The 25036-nt window shown below is 42.0% G+C and overlaps 1 protein-coding gene across 5 annotated transcripts in view; it reads left to right on the top strand.

Moving 5' to 3' along the window:
* The window catches only part of FGD4 (FYVE, RhoGEF and PH domain containing 4), a 94295-nt gene extending 70079 nt beyond the window's left edge, over positions 1–24216 (top strand). For all 5 annotated transcript variants that reach the window (XM_077266658.1, XM_077266654.1, XM_077266656.1 and 2 more), the window contains exons 3-17: positions 1250–1418; positions 3995–4682; positions 7378–7464; positions 8575–8720; positions 9816–9972; positions 11460–11598; positions 11995–12053; positions 12689–12835; positions 13048–13220; positions 13318–13348; positions 13600–13695; positions 16185–16310; positions 18407–18550; positions 19472–19612; positions 22627–24216. In XM_077266658.1, coding sequence (XP_077122773.1) covers positions 1342–1418; positions 3995–4682; positions 7378–7464; positions 8575–8720; positions 9816–9972; positions 11460–11598; positions 11995–12053; positions 12689–12835; positions 13048–13220; positions 13318–13348; positions 13600–13695; positions 16185–16310; positions 18407–18550; positions 19472–19612; positions 22627–22869 — 2454 coding nt within the window. In that variant the 5' untranslated portion in view covers positions 1250–1341 and the 3' untranslated portion in view covers positions 22870–24216. The remainder of the gene's footprint in view (positions 1–1249; positions 1419–3994; positions 4683–7377; positions 7465–8574; positions 8721–9815; positions 9973–11459; positions 11599–11994; positions 12054–12688; positions 12836–13047; positions 13221–13317; positions 13349–13599; positions 13696–16184; positions 16311–18406; positions 18551–19471; positions 19613–22626) is intronic.
* Positions 24217–25036: the final 820 nt, after the last annotated feature.

The raw sequence follows: 25036 nt of genomic DNA, 5'->3' as shown, positions 1-25036 counted from the left end.
TTTTTCTTTACTTAGCTGCTTTTTTCTTGCCATAATACAAATTCTAACAGTCTCTTCAGTAGGACTATCAGCTGTGTATCCACCAGACTTCTGCACAACACAACTGATGGTCCCAACCCCATTTATAAGGCAAGAAATCCCACTTAATAAACCTGACAGGGCACACCTGTGAAGTGAAAACCATTCCCGGTGACTACCTCTTGAAGCTCATCAAGAGAATGCCAAGAGTGTGCAAAGCAGTCATCAAAGCAAAAGGTGGCTACTTTGAAGAACCTAGAATATAAGACATCATTTCAGTTGTTTCACACTTTTTTGTTAAGTATATAATTCCACATGTGTTATTTCATAGTTTTGATGCCTTCAGTGTGAATGTACAGTTTTCATAGTCATGAAAATACAGAAAAACTTTTGGTCTGCGCTGTGTATGTGTGTGTATATGTATGTATATATATATATATGTATGTATATATATATATATATATATATATATATATATATATATATATATAATATTCATATAATGTTCTATAATAGTTGTCACCCTTCTGCAGTTTTATGTGTGTGTGTGTGTATATATATATATATATATATATATATATATATATATATATATATATATATATATATATATATATATATATATATATATATCTCTCTCTATCTCCACTGTCAATGTATCCAGAAAATATTTCAAACATGAAGCAACTTTTCTTCTTGAATCTTTTTAGTAAAAAAAAAAAAACCCTTTTCCTTTTGAAGACTTGTGTCTTTACATGTTTTCTGAAATGGGTCTTTGGCTGCCTGCAGCTACCACCAGGGGGAGCTCTCTTGGCACAGATGAAGCTGACAATGTATGTGTATGCAATAAGCTCCCCCTAGTGGTAGGTGCCAGCAGACATAATAATAATAATACTGTAATAATAATCTTTATTTTTATATAGCGCTAACATATTCCGCAGCGCTTTACAGGTTGCACACACATTATCGTCACTGTCCCCGATGGGGCTCACAATCTAAATTCCCTATCAGTATGTTTTTGGAATGTGGGAGGAAACCGGAGAACCCGGAGGAAACCCACGCAAACATGGAGAGAACATACAAACTCTTTGCAGATGTTGTCCTTTTGTGGGGTTTGAACCCAGGACTCCAGCGCTGCAAGGCTGCAGTGCTAACCACTGCGCCAATTTTACTTCTGCCATTTTTACCTCCCTTGGTGGCTCTTTCTGACTTTTATCTCTATTTGTGACAGTACCTCCAAAGCCTACGGACTTGCCACCATCCCCATCACCAAACAAGACCCATAACCCTAACTGGAGGACGTTTCCTCGGGGCCGGCCCAGGATGGATGAAGGTACACCTCCACATGGGGAGAAGTCAAGCAAGATCTCAGATCTTATCAGCCGGTTTGAAGGCAGCAGGTTAGTGTGTTTTTGTGTAAGTTAATCAGTTTTTGTTTTTTTTAATGTATCTTATAAAAAAAATTGTTTTTTTGTTTTTTTTTTTAGTTTCATAATCTGTATTTAAAATGAAAATTTTAAATCTTGCAATTCTCACACCGGCCACTGGGGCTTTTTTAGACTCCAACTTCCTGTTGTTTCAGGATGCACATGTACATTAGCAGCAATTAACAGACTCCACCCCTATCTTTGGTATTGAAGCATCTAATGAGCGTGTGCAAAAATATTGTGAAGGAAGGTGGAGCTGTGACATTTGTGATTGGTGTATCCTTTGTTATAAACTGGGTAAAGAGCTGTTCGCATTATAATCCTGCCTTTGATGATATTGAGACTGCTGAAAACTGTTCCTGAAAGGACAGCAAATAGGAGTTTAGTGTGAAAATTGCAAGATTACTTTTTTTTAAAATAAAAAATCATGATTGGAAAAAAATAGCAAAACTTTTGAAAAAAGACATGTAGCACAAAAACATATTTAAACAATAGTTCAGTTTCTGAGTCCCATTAAATTACGATTTAAATTTTTGAAGGGGAGGAGTTGATCACCTGCAATACCCCCTTTTCGCCTCAAATCCTTCCATAGACACCAATGCAACAGCGCCACCAGCTATAACGGATCATTCAATCCAGATATTAATCTTTGAACCCTAATAACTCTGGAATAACCCATCGTTCTGGATCACAAGGCTCCTTTTCTGAATCAGCAATCCTATCTCTTTAATGTCTTCATCCCAAGACGATGGTCTTTACCATCCCTTTAAATCTTGCCCTGCTACTTATGTAACACTCATAACCTATGGCTATGGGATAGGTTGTCCTTATCCGTTGGCCGGCTGCTCGGTGCCTATCCTTGTTCTCAGCGAGTCCCTTCCTCCCTACATGTGCTGACCTCTAGGTGGGGCTGAGGAAGAGCCTGTGTCTTCCTTTGAGGCCTTTCCCTTTTAGTGGGGTCTTAGCACCTGGATCCAGACCATTTCCTTTGCAGAAATCATATTCCTGTGTGTCAGGGTGTGATGAATTATTGTAGAACACACGTGGACGTGTGGCTCCGTGCCAAAGGACATAGCAGCATGTGTTCTTTATCCGCCGTAGTATACCCTGTCTTTTACGGGGGTCTTGAGTATATTAGGGGGTCTTGAGCTTATACTTCCAATAAATCATCAGGTACCATGTTATCCACATAGAGAAAGGTTGTCTGAGTTTGGAAAAACATGATTTTCTTCCAACAACAGCGCCACCCCGGTCTAAAGGCTGAAGCTGGTACTGCAGCGCATATCCATTATAATAAAAGGAGCTGAATTGCAATACCAGAGACCGCCTATAGACAGGTGTGGCACTGTTTATAGAAACATATGACCCTTTAAGGGCACGGATCATAAAAAAAAAAATTGAATCAAAGGTGGTCCACGCCCATCATAAGCATCCCGACTATTTGTCCTTAAGTGGCAACTTATTCCCTTTTTCCAATTGAAAACATGCCTGCTCTCTCAAGCTGAGCGTGCATGTGTTTTCAATGGAAAAGTGGAGTTGGTCACTGCCAGACAGCGCTGGCGGCAGCTTATGTCCCCAAGGAATGAAGGGTCATTCCCAATCTTTCTCTGTGGCCATTACCTGTCAGAGAAGAGTTGGGAGAATCTGTAAGTTCATTTCACTTAGTTTTACTGCGTACGGCTCCTTGCAAGGGATGGAGACATCATTTAAGTTTTTTTTTTGTTTTTTTTTTCTTCGCATTTTTAGCTGTGTTTATCCCATATCCTGATCTGTATTTAAAATAAAAAATAGAAATCTTGTAGGTTTCATACTTGTCACTGTAGTTTTTTTTTTTACACTGCACTTGTACATTAGCAGCAATTATCAGACTCCTCCCCTACATGAAGCATCTAATGAGTGTGTGCAAATTTCATTGTGAAAGGAGGAAGAGCTGTGATATCGCCTATTGTGAATGGTGGATTCTGTTATCTACTGTATAGAGAGGTGTTATCAGTCATTGTACAGGAGGAGAAGGAGGTGAGCTGTGACATCACCTATTGTGAATAGCAGATCCTGTGTTATCTACTGTATATAGAGGTGTTATCCGTCATTGTACAGGAGGAGGAGGTGAGCTGTGACATCACCTATTGTGAATAGTAGATCCTGTGTTATCTACTGTATATAGAGGTGTTATCAGTCATTGTACAGGAGGAGGAGGTGAGCTGTGACATCACCTATGGTGAATGGAGGATCCTGTGTTATTTATTGTATACAGAGGTGTTATCCGTAATTGTACAGGAGGAGGAGGTGAGATGTGACATCACCTATTGTGAATGGTGGATCCTGTGTTATCTACTGTATATAGAGATGTTATCAGTCATTGTACAGGAGGAGGAGGTGAGCTGTGACATCATTTATTGTGAATGGTGGATTCTGTGTTATCTACTGTATATAGGGGTGTTATCAGTCATTGTACAGGAGGAGGGGGGGAGCTGTGACATCACCTATTGTTTTGAATCCTATGTTATCAGTAAAGAGTAACCAGTATGAAATATTTTTGTATTTTCCAGCCCAGGTGAGACCAGAAAAGAAAGCCCAGAACAGAATAATGGACCGACCCACAGGACTGTAACTAAAGTAATTCTTCAACCGAGGCCATTTACCGAGCACCCCCTTCTCCTAAAACAGTCTGTAAGTGTAGAAGTCGATATGGAAGAGCCAAAACCAAAACACAACGGTGTAATAGACCCCGACCAGGAGGAATATAACCAAACCGACGCACTACCATCTTCTGGGAATAAGATTGAGACTCCGTTCCTTCCTACAAAAGCACAAGAACTTCCAACTCCAAGATCACCCATTCGTGGTCCAAGAGGTCCATCACCTCAAAGATCACCCATTCATAGCCCAAGAGGTCCATCACCTCAAAGATTGCCCACTCATGGACCAACGCCTCCAAAATCCCATTGTTCTCCACCTATGGACACCCAGACTTATTCTATAGGTACACAGCCTTCTTCTCCAGGACCTTCCACCGACCAGGTCTCCTCTCCTTCACATGAAGGGACAGAGCAGAATCTTTTGAATGGAGAAGAACCCCAAATCTCCAGGGATAAAAATGGACAACAGAGTCATAAGGGAATAATCAATGTGGGCTACCAAGAAACGGAGCCCCCCAGTAGACTCTCGTCCGTGGAGAACGATCTCGAAGACAACACCAGTATCCAATCCAAGTCCAGTCATTCTGAAGATGTCATGGTATGTACCGCAACCCACAGTGTCGTAGATTCGAGACTTGGAGACAAATTTGATTGTTGGGTAAATTTCTCATCCTAGTGATTAAAACACTAACCTCTTCACTGCCCCCAGACAACCAGGGAGGCAAAAATTAACACGGTCTATGCTCTAGAACACCAGGGATTTCGACAGTGCCCCTTTCCCTGTCCTAGACCACCAGGAATATTGGCCTTAATTCTTTGTGTCATAGACCACCCAGTAATGTAGACCTTCATTGTCGCAGATCACAAGGGATGCAAAATTGTTCTCCTTTTATGCCCTAGACCACCAGGGATTTTGACACAAACCCCTACATTGCCTCAGAGCATCAGAGATACTGTTGTTAAGCAAACTTTACCCCAGCCCACCAGGGATTTTGACATTACCTCTTTCTTTGTCCTAGACCACCAGAAATATTGACATTTAACGCTTTCACTGCCCTTGCGGTGTAAACATTAGGCCCTCCATTTCCCAACACCACTAAGAGTGCAAAATGTAGCCACTTCTTTAGATATTTGTCTGCCCTAGACCACCAGGATCCACAGAATGGTGTCATCCATCTACTGTTCTGGTTCACCAGAATTGCCAACATTAACTTATTCTTTTCCATAGACCTCCAGGAATGTTACTGCCATGGTTAAGAGTAGTCAATATTAACCCATTATTTTCTCCAGACCCCCAGGGATGTTACTGCCTTGGATCAGGGAAGTTGCCAATATTAACCCATTATTTTCCCTGGACCCCAGGGATGTTAGTGTCGTGGTTCATAAACATCAAATCGATGGGATCCAACACTCTTCACCCCCCCAATCAGCTGCTGTTTGACCCCCCACCAAACTGATATTGATGGCCTTTCCTCTGAAAAGGTCATTAATATATTATGACCAGACAACTTTTAAAGGGGTTATTCCCATCTTCATAAACGGGTATCGTCGGATAGTACTTGTAAAAAGAAGCAGTTTTGCAATTTACTGCGTGTGAAGATTTTCAGCCATCCTTGAGATATTTAACATTTTTCTTTTGTTTACATTCCGTTGCCTTGGAGACTGACCACCGGTGCTAGACAGCAAAACATGCTCAGTGCTTACAATCTCTTTCATATTGACCTTGTAATAACAGTTTTAAAGCTGGTGCACCATGTTACCTCCAAATCCCGGTCAGCTTCAGCGCTGTGCTTATAAGATACACAGCAGCGGTGGTCGGTCTCCAATGCAAAGAGCTGTAAACAAAAAGAAAAGTATTAATATCTCAAGAACGGCTGCAAATTTTAGCAAACAGTAAATTGCAAAAGTGCTTGTTTTTACAAGCTCTATCGAACAAAGTATTCATTTGTGAAGATTGGAATAACCCTTTAATTATCTGTAATTAGAGGACATGTTGCTAATGCGTTTTTTGTTGACTTCTACATTGCATCAGCCCAGGAAAGAGATTTATATAACATCTAGACAGGAGGAACAAAGCTTCAGTATTATGGTAGGTGTGTGGTATCACATTGGTTTATTTTGGGGGGTGTCCTACGGTATTTTATGTCATTGCTGGGCTTAAGGCTAGAAGTCCCCCTCACCCACTGCAGATAATTAAGAAAATACAGGCTGCAGAATATAGGACATGCTGAGTGGCTGACTGCGGTAATTAGCGGCGCGCTGCGTGCCGTAGAGATTAATTATCTCTGATCCTCTGTCTATGCTGTAAAAAAAAAAAAAAAAAAACCTGTAACGCTGGAGAGAGGGGAAAAAGAGCAAATCTCGGCCTCTTGTTAGTGAACGTCTTATATCAGAGCTGCAGGTGCCGCAATAGAAGACAAGGGAGATGTAGCAGAGCTGAGGTTGTCATGTAGCACTACTCAATATAGGCGTATGGGAATAGTTTAATGTCCCCATACAATGATGAGAGTTGTAGTTGTGCAACCGCTTGGGCTCCGAAGTTTAAAGGTCATGGTCAGGGGGGGCTTAGACCATTATAATTAACATAATTTTGGGGGGGTCAGAGGCTGTGCATAGCTATAGAGAAGATACAGTTACACCGGGGTCCTAGGATTTCAATTTTTCCCCTCTTCAAATCCGATTAAATTAATAAAAGAGAGAAATGAACATAATTTCTTGTATTGTATAAATAATGCCGCCAAACAGTGACAAATAATACAACCGTTACATTGTTAACTTTTAATCCCAGAAATGTGTAAAATCCCAGTTTTTTTTTTCTCTTTCAAACATGTGATAAAAAACATTCTATACAGCTGCGATTAATTACTTTACCCCCCCGCCCAAAAAAAAAAACTGTCTGACAACCACTATGGTGACCATCACTGATTATTCACTGATTATTCAGGAGATGCCATTTTCCTTTTCCAGACACCCCAATGTAAAGCTCTCGCTTGTTATACAGCAAATTGTTACTATACTCTGTATTACAACAGAAAGAAGGAGCAGAAATACTGCATAGGAAGCTGGGTGACAACGTAATGGCGCCCACTAGTGGTTGTCATCCTCTCCTGCATGGGAGCCGAGTATTAAACAGTCACAGTCCGAATTCCTGTGGTTTATGAATTATCATTAGGAGAGCCAAGTAAATGTCAGATCACCTCCTCACTGAGAATCTGTTTGGAAATATTGCAATTGTGTCAGACCGCTGTGTAAAATCTACATCGCGCAATAAACAAAACGTTCTATATCCCTAGGAGACAAACGAGCAGAAACTTCACAATATCGCGAATGAACTTCTACAGACGGAGCGAGCGTACGTCAGCAGGCTGGAGCTACTGCAGGTAATGATGTTCTGTGTGCAGGAATTTAACTACTATAATACTGCCCCTATGTACAAGAATATAACTACTATAATACTGCCCCTATATACAAGAATATAACTACTATAATACTGCCCCTATGTACAAGAATATAACTACTATAATACTGCCCCTATATACAAGAATATAACTACTATAATACTGCCCCTATGTACAAGAATATAACTACTATAATACTGCCCCTATGTACAAGAATATAACTACTATAATACTGCCCCTATGTACAAGAATATAACTACTATAATACTGCTCCTATGTACAAGAATATAACTACTATAATACTACTCCTATGTACAAGAATATAACTACTATAATACTACTCCTATGTACAAGAATATAACTACTATAATACTGCCCCTATGTACAAGAATATAACTACTATAATACTGCCCCTATATACAAGAATATAACTACTATAATACTACTCCTATGTACAAGAATATAACTACTATAATACTGCCCCCTATGTACAAGAATATAACTACTATAATACTGCCCCTATGTACAAGAATATAACTACTATAATACTGCCCCTATGTACAAGAATATACCTACTATAATACTGCCCCTATGTACAAGAATATAACTACTATAATACTGCTCCTATGTACAAGAATATAACTACTATAATACTGCCCCTATGTACAAGAATATAACTACTATAATACTGCCCCTATGTACAAGAATATAACTACTATAATACTGCCCTCTATGTACAAGAATATAACTACTATAATACTGCTCCTATGTACAAGAATATAACTACTATAATACTGCTCCTATGTACAAGAATATAACTACTATAATACTGCTCCTATGTACAAGAATATAACTACTATAATACTGCCCCTATGTACAAGAATATGATTAGTCATAGTGTTGGTGCTCTGCAGTCTATCCAATGGCTGTAAAGTTCTCTATTGGGGGTGTGGTTGCTGACAGTAGCCTTGGTAAACACCCAAACTCCTATGACCCTGCCCCCACAGCATTTCATACTGTATATTTTTATTTAATCTGGATTATTTTAATAAATAGCAGATATGAAAAAAAATTATTTTTTTTTTTTTACAGACCTTTAACAAAGCGCTAGAGAATGAAGCCAAGAAAGGGTCTTTCCCAGTGGACGTTCCTAACAAAATATTCTCCAACATTTTATCAATCTACAGTTTCCACTCCTCATTCCTGCTTCCGGATCTTGAAGACAGAATGAAGGAATGGTGAGTATAGTACGTACCAGCAGAATAGTGAGTGCAGCTCTGGGGTATAATACAGGATGTAACTCAGGATCAGTAATGTACAGTGGGTTCTGAAAATATTCAGACCCCTTTACGTTTTTCAGTCTTTGTTTCATTGCAGCCATTTGGTAAATACAAAAAAGTTCATTTTTTCTCATTAATGTACACTCTGCACCCCATCTTGACTGAAAAAAATCAGAAATGTAGAAATTTTTGCAAATTTCTTAAAAAAGAAAAACTGAAATATCACTTGGTCCTAAGTATTCAGACCCTTTGCTCAGACTGTCATATTTACATCACATGTTTCCCTTTCCTTGTGATCCTCCTTGAGATGGTTCTACCAGCCAGCTGCCAGCTGTGTGTAATTAAACTGATAGGACTTGATTAGGAAAGGCGCGCACCTGTCTATATAAGACCTCACAGTGCATGTCAGACCAAATGAGAATCATGAGGCCAAAGGAACTGGCCAAGGAGCTCAGAGACAGACGCATATAAAAAGTAATTATTTTATACATAAAGAATGTTATATAAAAAAACAAGTAGAAAATAAAAAAAATATTTGTGTTTACATATCATGTGTGTGTGTATATATATATATATATATATATATATATATATATATATATATATATATATACATATATATATATATATATATATATATATATATATATATATATATATATGTGTGTTTCTGTGAATATATAAAAAAAATGATGTCTATAATTTGTTTACCTTTAGTAAAAAAAAATCTAAATAATAAATATATTACCATATTTACTTTTATTCTTTATTACGTTATCATTACATCCTTGACAACATTTCTTACCATGTATCCATGTATGGGCACACATATATACAGTATATATACATGTCTTCCCACACAAAAAAACAAGCCCCAGTTAAGAGGAAAAGAAAAAAACAGAACGATGCCGCCTGACTAGTGTAGAAATGTCAGTATTCGCTCAGCCGGTCGGGTTATCGCAGCGTTAAAGCTGGATGCTGTACGATAAAGTCTGCGGTGGTCGAGCGACCGTGATAAATCCCCTATACCGTCATTTATTCTCACTTTGGCAGGTCCGTCAGCCCCAGAATTGGAGATATTTTGCAAAAATTGGCGCCGTTCTTAAAGATGTATGCGGAATATGTAAAAAATTTTGATAATGCCATGGAAACGGTGAAAACGTGGATGGATCGGTCGGCGCAATTCAAACACGTGGTTGCAGAAATTCAGGTGAGGCTTCAGCTATAACGAATGTGCATTATAGTGTGTACAGACAGTGCCCTCTAGTGGTGACACCGAACTATGCAGCATTCAGGAGAGGCTTCAGCTATAGAGTGTGCATTATAGTGTGTACAGACAGTGACCTCTAGTGGTGACACTGAGCTATGCAGCATTCAGGAGAGGCTTCAGCTATAGAGTGTGCATTATAGTGTGTACAGACAGTGCCCTCTAGTGGTGACACTGAACTCTGCAGCATTCAGGAGAGGCTTCAGCTATAGAGTGTGCATTATAGTGTGTACAGACAGTGACCTCTAGTGGTGACACTGAGCTATGCAGCTTTCAGGAGAGGCTTCAGCTATAGAGTGTGCATTATAGTGTGTACAGACAGTGACCTCTAGTGGTGACACTGAACTCTGCAGCATTCAGGTGAGACTTCAGCTATAGAGTGTGCATTATAGTGTGTACAGACAGTGCCCTCTAGTGGTGACACTGAACTATGCAGCATTCAGGTGAGACTTCAGCTATAGAGTGTGCATTATAGTGTGTACAGACAGTGCCCTCTAGTGGTGACACTGAACTATGCAGCATTCAGGTGAGACTTCAGCTATAGAGTGTGCATTATAGTGTGTACAGACAGTGACCTCTAGTGGTGACACTGAGCTATGCAGGTTCAGGTGAGGCTTCAGCTATAGCGAGTGTGCATTATAGTGTGTACAGACAGTGCCCTCTAGTGGTGACACAGAACTCTGCAGCATTCAGGTGAGGCTTCAGCTATAGCGAGCGTACATTATAGTGTGTACAGACAGTGACCTCTAGTGGTGACACCGAACGATGCAGGTTCAGGTGAGGCTTCAGCTATAGAGTGTGCATTATAGTGTGTACAGACAGTGACCTCTAGTGGTGACACTGAGCTATGCAGGTTCAGGTGAGGCTTCAGCTATAGCGAGTGTGCATTATAGTGTGTACAGACAGTGCCCTCTAGTGGTGACACAGAACTCTGCAGCATTCAGGTGAGGCTTCAGCTATAGCGAGCGTACATTATAGTGTGTACAGACAGTGACCTCTAGTGGTGACACCGAACTATGCAGGTTCAGGTGAGGCTTCAGCTATAGAGTGTGCATTATAGTGTGTACAGACAGTGACCTCTAGTGGTGACACCGAACTATGCAGCATTCAGGAGAGGCTTCTGCTATAGAGTGTGTATTATAGTGTGTACAGACAGTGCCCTCTAGTGGTGACACTGAACTCTGCAGCATTCAGGAGAGATTTCAGCTATAGCGAGTGTATTATAGTGTGTACAGACAGTGACCTCTAGTGGTGACACTGAACTCTGCAGCATTCAGGAGAGATTTCAGCTATAGCGAGTGTATTATAGTGTGTACAGACAGTGACCTCTAGTGGTGACACCGAACTATGCAGCATTCAGGTCATTTAGAGGGGACTTCCATTTTTGTGTTTACTCAATTTTCTAAACATCCATTTTTATTGTCTCACAGAGGGAAGGTAAATGCGGCAGCCTGACGCTGCAGCACCATATGCTGGAGCCGGTACAGCGGATACCGCGATACGAGATGCTCCTAAAGGACTACCTCCGCAAACTGCCCCAAGACTCTCTTGACCGAAAAGATGCGGAAAGTAAGTTGACCCTTATTGTTTTTCCCCATTGGGTATACTGGCATCGACAGTAAGTGGCTTCAATCACTGAGGGAAGCCAATAGCACGTGTTTAATTTCCCTGCAGCGCCCCTACAGGAGAAAGGAAGAATTACACCATTCACTTTTGAAAACAATTAAGTGTATTTTACCATCATATTAATAGTCTCACTCAAAACTACAAATCATCCTGCCAAAAAACAAAACAAAACAAAAAAAACCCCTTAGATTCCAGAGTATCCGAATAGCGGCTGTAGCATCTAAGGGGTTAGATAGAGTAAATATGGTACAGATATAATATATAATACCGTATTACCCTGTATATACCGTCATTTTTTCAGTGTGGTAATATTAGATCATTTTTTTTTATTTTTTTCAGAATCCCTCGAAATTATTTCCACGGCAGCGAGTCACTCAAACACAGCAATCAGGAAAATGGTGAGCGAGCGATTATCTACGGGGTGCAAGAGGGGATCCCTGTGTGCTCCCACATTAACCTCCCCCTGAATGGTGCCATATGGTGCACAAGTGATAAGATGGTCCCTGCGTACCCAGTGCAGCACCAGCAAGGTTCCAGACCTAATGAGACCTTTACCAAATTGTTACCAATGGAAAGTGGTGGAGATTCCAAAAATTGTGTCCTATTTAACCCATTTCTATCCAGTACCGAAAGATTTTTAATGCCCCTTTCTATATATGGAAAATTATGCCCGGCTTGGGGGACCATTATTGTGTTTGTGCCGGGGCTCCTGGAGGGTCCTGACACAGGGTGCATTGCAGATCTCCAATGTAAAAATTATTTTAAGTCGACATTTTTGCATTGGCTGATGTGGCAGCAGACTGACGCTGAGATTTAACACGGTTTATGGGTACTTTATGCCAGGTAGCCTTCATGTGATCGCTCCCTGCCTACACTTTAGTCTTTAAGAAACCCCTCAAATGGGTGTTAAGGGGTATTTATTATCAAACGGGCTGCCATAAAATATTTTCGACCTTTGGTTACTGGGGGGGAATCCATGGGTCTCATTTTTGACAACCATTTCCTTTTGATAATACTTTCTGCTGGTCCACAGGAAAGTCTGAAGAAGCTACTGCTGGTGTACGAAATGCTGGGAGAAGAAGAGGACATTGTCCACCCCTCCAATGAGTTCATCAAAGAAGGGCAGATTCTTAAACTGGCTGCTCGTAACACATCCGCCCAAGAGCGCCATCTCTTCCTGGTGAGGAAATAAGATGTAATTACTCCGTACTCTTTGTCGCCCCTTGCAGAGCACTTGCTGTGAAAAAGAATCTCGAAACCTATCGGGGTTTAGATTCACCGCAGCGCAGAGTATTTCAGCAGAGCTCCTCATTCTTGATAAAGAAGGCAGTTTTTTCGGATGAGCTTGACCCCCCTCTTATGACCGTCGTATTCACCTCCTTCTTCTCCCAGTTCAACAACATGCTGCTGTACTGTGTGCCCAAGTTCAGTCTGGTGGGGGCAAAGTACTCGGTGCGCACCAAGATCGGACTGGACGGTATGAAAGTGGTGGCGACGCAGAACGAGGACTATCTCCACACCTTCCAGATTTCAGGCAAAGAGCGGACGCTGGAGCTACAGGCCAGGTGAGGGATCCTCAGGGGCGGGGTTTGGATATGTGGTGGGTGGAGTCTCCATTTTCATTGGTTATTTTTTTACTTAATTTTTTTCCTTTAATTTCAGCTCTGAATCGATAAAAGTAGAATGGATTAAGGTATGTGAATTTCCCAAGAAATAACAGTTCGGATACATCTTTTCCCAAAAATGTTCCTCTGTTGTTCCTCCGGGAAATGATTGCATGAACAGGTCGTCGGGCATTATCACTGTCCTTATCTATGGGGCTCATCCCCTAAATAATGACGCGGTATAATCCGAGCCGTCACACAGTTAGATTCTGCATTTCCAGGAGGAGTAATGGAGGAACAGGGTCAGCCGTAATATCTGAGATTCGTTATTTCCTTCCAGGCTCTGAACGAGGCGATTGCAGAATTTCAGCAGCGGAATGAAACCTTTATAATCGCGAATGCAAAAAAAATGGAAGAGGCTTCGCTAGAGGTTCCCGTAAGTTCTGACTAAATTTACTTGTGGGTCGGATTACTGACAGTCGGGGTCTTGTGAAAGAGGGAAATGTGCTGTAATAATACGGAATCACATGAAGTAACGCCGAGCAGTTCCCCTTTCATCACCGCTCCTATTAAAGGTCAAGTCACCGATCACAACCAAGAATAAGGCCGGGATTCCACATTCTCCTCAACCTATATTCATTATACTCCAGAGCTGCACTCACTATTCTGCGGGTGCAGTCACGGTGTACATTATTACATTACTGACCCTGAGTTACATCCTGTATTATACCCCAGAGCTGCACTCACTATTCTGCTGGTGCAGTCACTGTGTACATACATTACATTAGTGATCCTGAGTTACATCCTGTATTATACCCCAGAGCTGCACTCACTATTCTGCTGGTGCAGTCACTGTGTACATACATTACATTACTGATCCTGAGTTACCTCCTGTATTATACCCCAGAGCTGCACTCACTATTCTGCTGGTGCAGTCGCTGTGTACATACATTACATTACTGATCCAGAGTTACCTCCTGTATTATACTCCAGAGCTGCACTCACTATTCTGCTGGTGCAGTCACTGTGTACATACATTACATTACTGATCCAGAGTTACCTCCTGTATTATACCCCAGAGCTGCACTCACTATTCTGCTGGTGCAGTCGCTGTGTACATACATTACATTACTGATCCTGAGTTACCTCCTGTATTATACCCCAGAGCTGCACTCACTATTCTGCTGGTGCAGTCGCTGTGTACATACATTACATTACTGATCCTGAGTTACCTCCTGTATTATACCCCAGAGCTGCACTCACTATTCTGCTGGTGCAGTCGCTGTGTACATACATTAGATTACTGATCCTGAGTTGCATTCTGTATTATACCCCAGAGCTGCACTCACTATTCTGCTGGTGCAGTCACTGTGTACATCCATTACATTACTGATCCTGAGTTGCATTCTGTATTATACCCCAGAGCTGCACTCACTATTCTGCTGGTGCAGTCACTGTGTACATCCATTACATTACTGATCCTGAGTTGCATTCTGTATTATACCCCAGAGCTGCACTCACTATTCTGCTGGTGCAGTCACTGCGTACATACATTACATTACTGATCCTGAGTTACCTCCTGTATTATACTCCAGAGCTGCACTCACTATTCTGCTGGTGCAGTCACCGTGTACATACATTACATTACTGATCCTGAGTTACATCCTGTATTATACCCCAGAGCTGCACTCACTATTCTGCTGGTGCAGTCACTGTGTACATACATTACATTACTGATCCTGAGTTACCTCCTGTATTATACCCCAGAGCTGCACTCACTATTCTGCTGGTGCAGTCACTGTGTACATACATTACATTACTGATCCTGAGTTACCTCCTGTATTATACCCCAGAGCTGCACTCACTATTCTGCTGGTGCAGTCACTAAGTACATACATTACATTACTGATCCTCAGTTACATCCTGTATTATACCCCAGAGCTGCACTCACTATTCTGTTGGTGCAGTCACTGTGTACATACATTACATTACTGATCCTGAGTTACATCCTGTATTATACCCCAGAGCTGCACTCACTATCCTGCTGGTGCAGTCACTGTGTACACACATTACATTACTGATCCTGACTTATATCCTGTATTATACTCCAGAGCTGCACTCACTATTCTGCTGGTGCAGTCACTATGTACATACATTACATTACTGATCCTGAGTTACCTCCTGTATTATACCCCAGAGCTGCACTCACTATTCTGCTGGTGCAGTCACTGTGTACATACATTACATTACTGATCCTGAGTTACCTCCTGTATTATACCCCAGAGCCGCACTCACTATTCTGCTGGTGCAGTCACTGTGTACATACCTTACATTACTGATCCTGAGTTACATCCTGTATTATACCCCAGAGCTGCACTCACTATTTTGCTGGTGCAGTCACTGTGTACATACATTACATTACTGATCCTGAGTTACCTCCTGTATTATACCCCAGAGCTGCACTCACTATTCTGCTGGTGCAGTCACTGTGTACATACATTACATTACTGATCCTGAGTTACATCCTGTATTATACCCCAGAGCTGCACTCACTATTCTGCTGGTGCAGTCACTGTGTACATACATTACATTACTGATCCTGAGTTACATCCTGTATTATACCCCAGAGCTGCACTCACTATTCTGCTGGTGCAGTCACTGTGTACATACATTACATTACTGATCCTGAGTTACCTCCTGTATTATACCCCAGAGCTGCACTCACTATTCTGCTGGTGCAGTCACTGTGTACTTACATTACATTACTGATCCTGAGTTACATCCTGTATTATACCCCAGAGCTGCACTCACTATTCTGCTGGTGCAGTCACTGTGTACATACATTACATTACTGATCCTGAGTTACATCCTGTATTATACCCCAGAGCTGCACTCACTAAGTTTACTTTCATGGTTTTATTTTAGAGTGCTGAGCTGGGACTCCGCGCCCCGAAATGGATCCGAGACAATGAAGTGACCATGTGCATGAAATGTAAAGAGCAATTTAACGCTTTGACCAGGAGGAGGCACCATTGCCGGGCGTGTGGATGTGTGAGTCATTATTCTGGTTTATATTGGTATCATAAACACCATGCCCCATACCGTCTATCACGTCTGGCCTTTGGTTGGATATTCAAGTTGTTTTAGGGGGTTAATAGCCCTGGTGGGCTAAAGATTTAATGACCCTGGTGTTGAGTAGTAAAAGGGTCAGAGACGGTAAAGGATTCCATTGCAATCCCCTATCCAGGTTCCTGTACAGTTTTGCATCCAGACGACGGGTTGCAGTGTTTTCTCTTTTTTTAAGTCATTAATATCCCTGCTGGTCTAGTGTTTGTGGTGGATTTTTGGAAGTATAGGGGTTAATATACCTTGTAGCGTAAGGTTGTGAAGGCTTCAATTTCCCTCGTGGTCTAGATTGATGATCGAAATACTGTCCCTGGTGATCGCGGGTTATGAAGACTGTTAAATATATGGTGTCCAGTGAGTCGCTCATTTCTTCAGATTCTTGTGCCGTCTCACAGCCAGAAGAAGGTGGTTATTTTAATATTTTAAAGGGTTAATATCTGTGCTGGTCTAATGTGCTTGTGGAACGAAAATCCCTGGTAGGCTTAGGGTATGTGTAGAATTAATATCCCTGGTGGGCTAGTGTGTTTGTACAATTAATATCCCTGGTAGGCTAGGGTATGTGTAGAATTACTATCTCTGGTGGGCGAATGTATCTGTAGATGGTAATGTGTTTTCTAGTGTTAACAAACCTGGTGGTCTTGAGGCGATCATAGTGAACTGAATAGCAAATTGGCCTTTGCTTGAAGAACTAATATCCCTGGTGGTCTAGTGTGTTTGTAGAATTAATATCCCTGGTGGTCTAGTTTGTGTGTAGAATTAATATTCTTGGTGGGCTACTGTATTTTAGAATATCCCTGATGGGAAGTAATATCCCTGGTGGTCTAGTTTATTTGTAGAATTAATATTCCTGGTGGTCTAGTTTATTTGTAGAATTAATGTCCCTGGTGGTCTAGTTTATTTGTAGAATTAATATTCTTGGTGGCCTACTGTATTTGTAGAATATCCCTGGTGAGAATTAATATCCCTGGTGATCTAGTGTGTTTGTAGAATTAATATTCTTGGTGGGCTACTGTATTTGTAGAATATCCCTGGTGGTCTAGTTTATTTGTAGAATTAATATTCCTGGTGGTCTAGTTTATTTGTAGAATTAATGTCCCTGGTGGTCTAGTTTTTGTAGTATTAATATTCCTGGTGGGCTACTGTATTTGTAGAATATCCCTGGTGGGCTAGTGTATTTGTAAAATTATTATCCCTGGTGGGCAAGTGTGTTTGTAGAACTAATATCCCTGGTGGTCTAGTTTATTTGTAGAAATAATATTCCTGGTGGTCTAGTTTATTTGTAGAATTAATATCCCTGGTGGTCCAGTTTTTGTAGTATTAATATTCCTGTGGGCTACTGTATTTGTAGAATATCCCTGATGGGAATTAATATCCCTGGTGGGCTAGTGTATTTGTAAAATTAATATCCCTGGTGGGCAAGTGTGTTTGTAGAATTAATATTCCTGGTGGTCTAGTTTGTTTGTAGTATTAATATTCTTGGTGGGCTACTGTATTTGTAGAACATCCCTGGTGAGAATTAATATCCCTGGTGGGCTAGTGTATTTGTAGAATTAATTTTCTTGGTGGGCTAGTGTATTTGTAGAATATTCCTGGTGGGAATTAACATCCCTGGTGGGCTAGAGTATTTGTAAAATTAATATCCCTGGTGGGCTAGCGTGTTTGTAGAATATTCATGGTGGGCTACTGTATTTGTTGAATTAATATCCCTGGCGGGCTATTGTGTTTATAGCATTAATATCCCTGGTGGGCTAGTGTATTTGTAGAATTAATGTTCTTGATGGGCTAGTGTAGTTGTAGAATAAAGTATGGATGTAGAGAATTCCTGGTATTCTATTGTGTTTTTAGAATGTCCCTAGTGGTCCACTGCATTTGTAGAGCTAATGTCCCTGGTGGCCTTGAGGTAGCGACAGTAACAGATTAGTACAGTATGGTTACTAGAGCCGAGCCGGGCTGGTGCTGGTGGCAGACGGACCTGTGCAGAACTCCAGTATGTGACGCAGGTCTCCATTTGTTCCTTACAGGTGGTTTGTTGGAAATGTTCCGACTACAAAGCTCCTCTTCATTACGACAGCGACAAAATGAACAAAGTGTGTAAGGATTGCTACCACATACTACGGGGGTCTAACGACAGTGAGGAAAAGGAGAAGAAGAGGGGCATACTGGAGGTGAGGACTGACGGTACACTCGTCCTTAAAGGTTCAGCCCACCCCTTTTTGGATCAGGCGGTGGGTCACACCTTGGAAGACCCAGGGATCAGCGGTCATGTAATACATGGATGAGCCAGGCCCCTTCCACCTTTTTGTAAACGACAACCATGCACCATGATAAAGGGATATGGTATGAGGTTGTTCATGGGACAACCCCTTTAAGGGAGCCTGTCAGTAGGTTGGATGCCTATAAACTGACGCCATCCCGCTTGTGCAAAGGGGGACCTCGCATATAAATTTGAGACAATTTTATAAAAAAATGTATGCGCTATACAAGTTCTATGTAAACTGCTTTGCTGGAGTCATGGAGGCGGAGCCTATCGGCAAAAAAGTCAAGATGGCCATGCCTTAAACTGGCAAAAATGGATTGTTAAAAAAAATGGCGCCTGTTCTGATTTCTGGCGGGCTTGAGATGACAATACCCTATATTGGGGGACAGCAATCAAACATGGTAGGGTAGGTTTAGGGCATGACTTCCTTGACTCTTCTGCTGAGTGACTCCACCCCCTTGACTCCAATATGGTAATTTCCATACAGCACAGACAATGGCGCTTGCTCGGAGTTCTGAAAGGGCTTAAGATGACCTTATACCGTTATATTGGGGGACAGCAACCAAAACATAGTAGTGTAGGTTTAGGGTGTGACTACCTTGACTCTTCTGATGGAGTGGCTCCGCCCCCTTGACTCCAACAGGATAACTTGCATACAGCGCATGCACAATGACACAGGCTATTTTTAAAAAAATTCTGACCCTAAAATGACATATTTAGGAGGCCCCCTAAAATGTTAATCCTTATTGTGTTGTTGTTTTTTTTTTGTTTCCATTATTTTATTTTATTTTTTTCTCAGTCTTTATGGTATTTTTTCTAATTTTGTCAGATTGAGTCGGCGGAAGTCTCGGGAAACAGCGTAATCTGCAGTTTCCTCCAGTATAACGAAAAGTCGAAGCCTTGGCAGAAGGTCTGGTGCGTGATCCCGAAACAAGAGGCGCTAGTGTTGTACATGTACGGAGCGCCGCAGGTAAGACAAGCGCCAGATGATCTTCCAGCAAGTGTTTAATTCTCCTGCAGTGCCACCTGCAGGTGAAATGAAGAATTACATGCTGATCAATTACATGAATGGGCTGTCTGTGTAATGCACTGACATGACCGTTCCCCTGTAAATTAGGGAGTCGGTAGCTGCTCTCTGCTCTGGCACGTGCCTTCACTATTACGCACATATTTCAACATTTATTGTGTTTGTCGCCTAAATTTTTATTTCATAAATCAATAGAATGCATGTAAATAAGGAAATTTGTAATAAATCATATTACAGAAATCTGCTTCTTTCATCTCCTGGACTGAGCTTTCAGTTTTAATTCAGTGTTAGAATCTTCCTTCAAAGAAGACAAATGTCCCCATTACTGAGAAAGGAGGTGGCAGTTGGTGATTTTAAAATTCTATGAAGGGGAGGAGCTAGAGGCAGACAGACATTCTAGGGAGGAGCTAGAGGCAGACAGACATTCTAGGGAGGAGCTAGAGGCAGACACAGACATTCTAGGGAGGAGCTAGAGGCAGACACAGACATTGTAGGGAGGAGCTAGAGGCAGACAGACATTCTAGGGAGGAGCTAGAGGCAGACACAGACATTCTAGGGAGGAGCTAGAGGCAGACACAGACATTCTAGGGAGGAGCTAGAGGCAGACACAGGAATTCTAGGGAGGAGCTAGAGGCAGACACAGACATTCTAGGGAGGAGCTAGAGGCAGACAGACATTCTAGGGAGGAGCTAGAGGCAGACACAGACATTCTAGGGAGGAGCTAGAGGCAGACAGGCATTCTAGGGAGGAGCTAGAGGCAGACACAGACATTCTAGGGAGGAGCTAGAGGCAGACGCAGACATTCTAGGGAGGAGCTAGAGGCAGACACAGACATTCTAGGGAGGAGCTAGAGGCAGACAGACATTCTAGGGAGGAGCTAGAGGCAGATACAGACATTCTAGGGAGGAGCTAGAGGAAGACACAGACATTCTAGGGAGGAGCTAGAGGCAGACAGACATTCTAGGGAGGAGCTAGAGGCAGACAGACATTCTAGGGAGGAGCTAGAGGCAGACACAGACATTCTAGGGAGGAGCTAGAGGCAGACACAGACATTCTAGGGAGGAGCTAGAGGCCGACACAGACATTCTAGGGAGGAGCTAGAGGAAGACACAGACATTCTAGGGAGGAGCTAGAGGCAGACAGACATTCTAGGGAGGAGCTAGAGGCAGACACAGACATTCTAGGGAGGAGCTAGAGGCAGACACAGACATTCTAGGGAGGAGCTAGAGGCAGACAGACATTCTAGGGAGGAGCTAGAGGCAGACACAGACATTCTAGGGAGGAGCTAGAGGCAGACAGACATTCTAGGGAGGAGCTAGAGGCAGACACAGACATTCTAGGGAGGAGCTAGAGGCAGACACAGACATTGTAGGGAGGAGCTAGAGGCAGACAGACATTCTAGGGAGGAGCTAGAGGCAGACACAGACATTCTAGGGAGGAGCTAGAGGAAGACACAGACATTCTAGGGAGGAGCTAGAGGCAGACAGACATTCTAGGGAGGAGCTAGAGGCAGACACAGACATTCTAGGGAGGAGCTAGAGGCAGACACAGACATTCTAGGGAGGAGCTAGAGGCAGACAGACATTCTAGGGAGGAGCTAGAGGCAGATACAGACATTCTAGGGAGGAGCTAGAGGCAGACACAGATATTCTAGGGAGGAGCTAGAGGCCGACACAGACATTCTAGGGAGGAGCTAGAGGAAGACACAGACATTCTAGGGAGGAGCTAGAGGCAGACACAGACATTCTAGGGAGGAGCTAGAGGCAGACACAGACATTCTAGGGAGGAGCTAGAGGCAGACACAGACATTCTAGGGAGGAGCTAGAGGCAGACAGACATTCTAGGGAGGAGCTAGAGGCAGATACAGACATTCTAGGGAGGAGCTAGAGGCAGACACAGACATTCTAGGGAGGAGCTAGAGGCAGACACAGACATTCTAGGGAGGAGCTAGAGGCAGACAGACATTCTAGGGAGGAGCTAGAGGTAGACACAGACATTCTAGGGAGGAACTACAGGCAGACACAGGCATTATAGGGAGGAGCAAGGGGCATACACAGGGATTCTTATAGAATGTTTAAAATCAACAACTATGTAGAACTGTAAATGCCGTTTCAGGAGAACTTGCAGTAGAATGTCTGTGTCTGCCTCAAGCTCCTCCCTAGAATGTCTGTGTCTGCCTCTAGCTCCTCCCTAGAATGTCTGTGTCTGCCTCTAGCTCCTCCCTAGAATGTCTGTCTGCCTCTAGTTCTTCCCTAGAATGTCTGTCTCTAGTTCCTCCCTAGAATGTCTGTATCTGCCTCTAGCTCCTCCCTAGAATGTTTGTCTGCCTCTAGCTCCTCCCTAGAATGTCTGTCTGCCTCTAGCTCCTCCCTAGAATGTCTGTACCTGCCTCTAGCTCCTCCCTAGAATGTCTGTGCCCTCCTCTAGCTCCTCCCTAGAATGTCTGTTCTGCCTCTAGCTCCTCCCTAGAATGTCTGTTGGCCTTTAGCTCCTCCCTAGAATGTCTGTTGGCCTTTAGCTCCTCCCTAGAATGTCTGTGTCTGCCTCTAGTTCCTCCCTAGAATGTCTGTCGGCCTTTAGCTCCTCCCCTTAATCGAATTTTAAAATTACGAACGGTCATCTATCTCTGTAATCTTCACTGGATACAGTTTTAGCCCCGAATTGAAAGTGAAAGAACAGACCAAGAGGAGAAAGCAGATTTCTCTGATGAGATATATTAAATATTTGCTTACTTTCATGTATACTGTTGATTTATGAAGTAAAAATTACAATAACGGTTACACTTTAAATCACCTAAATCCTGATATGTAGGCACTGGGACTCTACCTAGGACCAGGACCCCTCTTTTTTTTTTTTTTTTTTGTTTCAGAATTGTTCCGCTAAGATTAGAACTGTTGGTTGTAGAAAGAAAATGTAGGGAAATATGGCGAACCTCACTCTTAATTGTTGTTTTTAAGGATGTCAAAGCTCAAGCCACCATTCCACTCTTGGGCTACATTGTTGACGAGTCCCCCCGCGGAGTAGACATGCCCTACAGCTTTAGGCTATCTCAGTCTAAGTCTGTCCACGGCTTCTCGGCGGACAGTGAAGAACTCAAGCAGAGGTGGCTTAAAATTATCAGCCTGGCCGTGGTGGGAGAGACGCCGGATGATCAGGAGGAAAACGGTGCCGCAGACGGACACTCGGAACCTTCTTCGTAGTCCTTTTTTGGAAAAGCCTCCAATGAAATATGACCACAAGGCTGAGAAAGTAGGATAAGCCAATCTTGGTTTACAGATCTGACTACTGACCTGTGATCAATCAGATTTAGCTTCTTGGGTCAAACTTTTCGTTCAGTGCCAATCGTAAGAATCCATAGATGTGAAAAATGGCGGCGTAGATATTTGGTGGACATGTAGTCTTGACCGGTGGTTTCGGTCAAGCTTTTACCAAAAGGAGGTATCACTACATGGTGACATAGTTTGGTCCATTTAGGGACACACAATTGGAGATCCATAAGGATGAGGACCCTCTGAGGGCTTCGATGTGAACTTCCAGATAACGTTCTAGGATCTCGGTTACTTCAATTTATAATTGCACAATCTGCTAGAAGATGAAATCGTAACGTTATTACGCAAAGTTTATTCGTCAATCGCGGGATGTGAAGATAAGAAAAAGGCACAATGGTTCGATAGAGAAAGCACATGGAAGACTCGGAAGCGAGGTCTACAGTCCCCCCGAAAGTCCTGTATAAAATAGTCGTAAATGGAGAAGTCACTGATTTCTGGACTTTTTATTTGCACTCTGATTTTTATTTATTAATTAAATATTGCCCTTTGTAATACAACATGGCGATTGTCGTCCTGCTGAAGTTAAGATGAATCCGTCTCCAAAAGGAAATGAAAGTTCTCTTTTAGCCACTATTTAAAGTGACAAATTTACTACTTAAACTAGTGTTACGGCCGTGTAGATCCTGATTCAACAATAAAAATGACACCTGTCTTGTAGAAATCCGACGGGCCAGTGCTGAGAAATCAAGCTTTAAAGTGTGGAAGTGTAGTGAGGGCGTGTCCACAAACTCAGACTACATGGACACGCCTCCCCCAGGCACTTCCTTATAAATTTACAAGTGGCTTCAACGCTTAATTTCTCAACGCTGGTACATCGGATTACTACAAGACTGGTATCGTTTTTATCGTTACCTTATTACCTACACAGCCATACCATAACATTCAGTAGCAAAATCGTCCCATCACGTCCCTTTAAGTCCAATCTCCAGCTCTTGATTCATTTTCTAACATATCTCTACAGTGTTAAACGCTCTTATATTTCTAATACAGCGTTCCAAATACCCTGGATAGACAAAACCTTGAATGGTAACATTTTTGTTTCACTCAGCCACCACTAGAGTGCTCAATGCATCATAGAGCTCAATGATTAACTAGTGTACCGTAAAACTCCCTCTAGTGGTGACTGCAAACACAATGAAACTATGTAACTCTAGCAAGGGGTTTGGAATTGAAAAACTTAGCGGCCACCGCTATAAAGATATATTAAGGAATAGATGTACAGAGTAGAGACCTCACATTCTGTGCTCAAGTCAGATTTTAAGTGCTACGAGTTCCCCTCTGAGTCGGGGTCCCTGCTCAGACCCCATCAATGTAATAGAAATTTAGGTGGAGTTCCCCTTTAAGCGTATTTATTTTTTCACATACATCTTAGTTTCCATTTGCCTCATATGTTTTTTTTTTTCTTTTTTAGTTTTTTTTTGTTGTTGTTTGAAGTGCCTTAGTGATATCATTTGTCCTATGCTTTGCTTACAAATAGCTGGTGATGCTCTATTATAATAGTGGCCAGTTCCTAATCAGTTAAAGGGGTTGTCCAAGATTTTTTTTTTTTTTTTAAAGGTTTCTGGGTGGTTTAAAAAAAGTGAAAGCAATAAAGATGAAAAGTGTTCTGCATCTTACCCGAACCCATCTCACTAACCAGTAAATTAAAAAAAAATATATCCCCAGTGCCCATTGGGGATCGCTCAGGGTCAGTGTATATATATATATATATATATATATATATATATATATATATATATATATATATATATATATATATATATATATATATAATTTTACTCAAAAGCACAAACCCAATTAGTTTTAATTTTGGAAATGGGTTCACAATCCTGATCAATTGCGTTGGATTGTATCCTGGAAATTATCATTGCTCGGCAGCACTTTTTCATGCTGTAAAAGGACATGTGCTGCCGAGAAAGAGCAAACGATCCTTCCGATGAAAGCTGCTATGAAAAAAACTTCTGTATGTAACTGAGAGCAGATCATGTTCTATCGACCATGTAAAAGGACCCTTAATCCTGAGCTTTGGCCTTTACAT

This window comes from Ranitomeya variabilis, chromosome 5, assembly GCF_051348905.1.
Source record: "Ranitomeya variabilis isolate aRanVar5 chromosome 5, aRanVar5.hap1, whole genome shotgun sequence".
Lineage (NCBI taxonomy): Eukaryota > Metazoa > Chordata > Amphibia > Anura > Dendrobatidae > Ranitomeya > Ranitomeya variabilis.
This window is presented reverse-complemented; position numbering and strand designations above follow the sequence as displayed.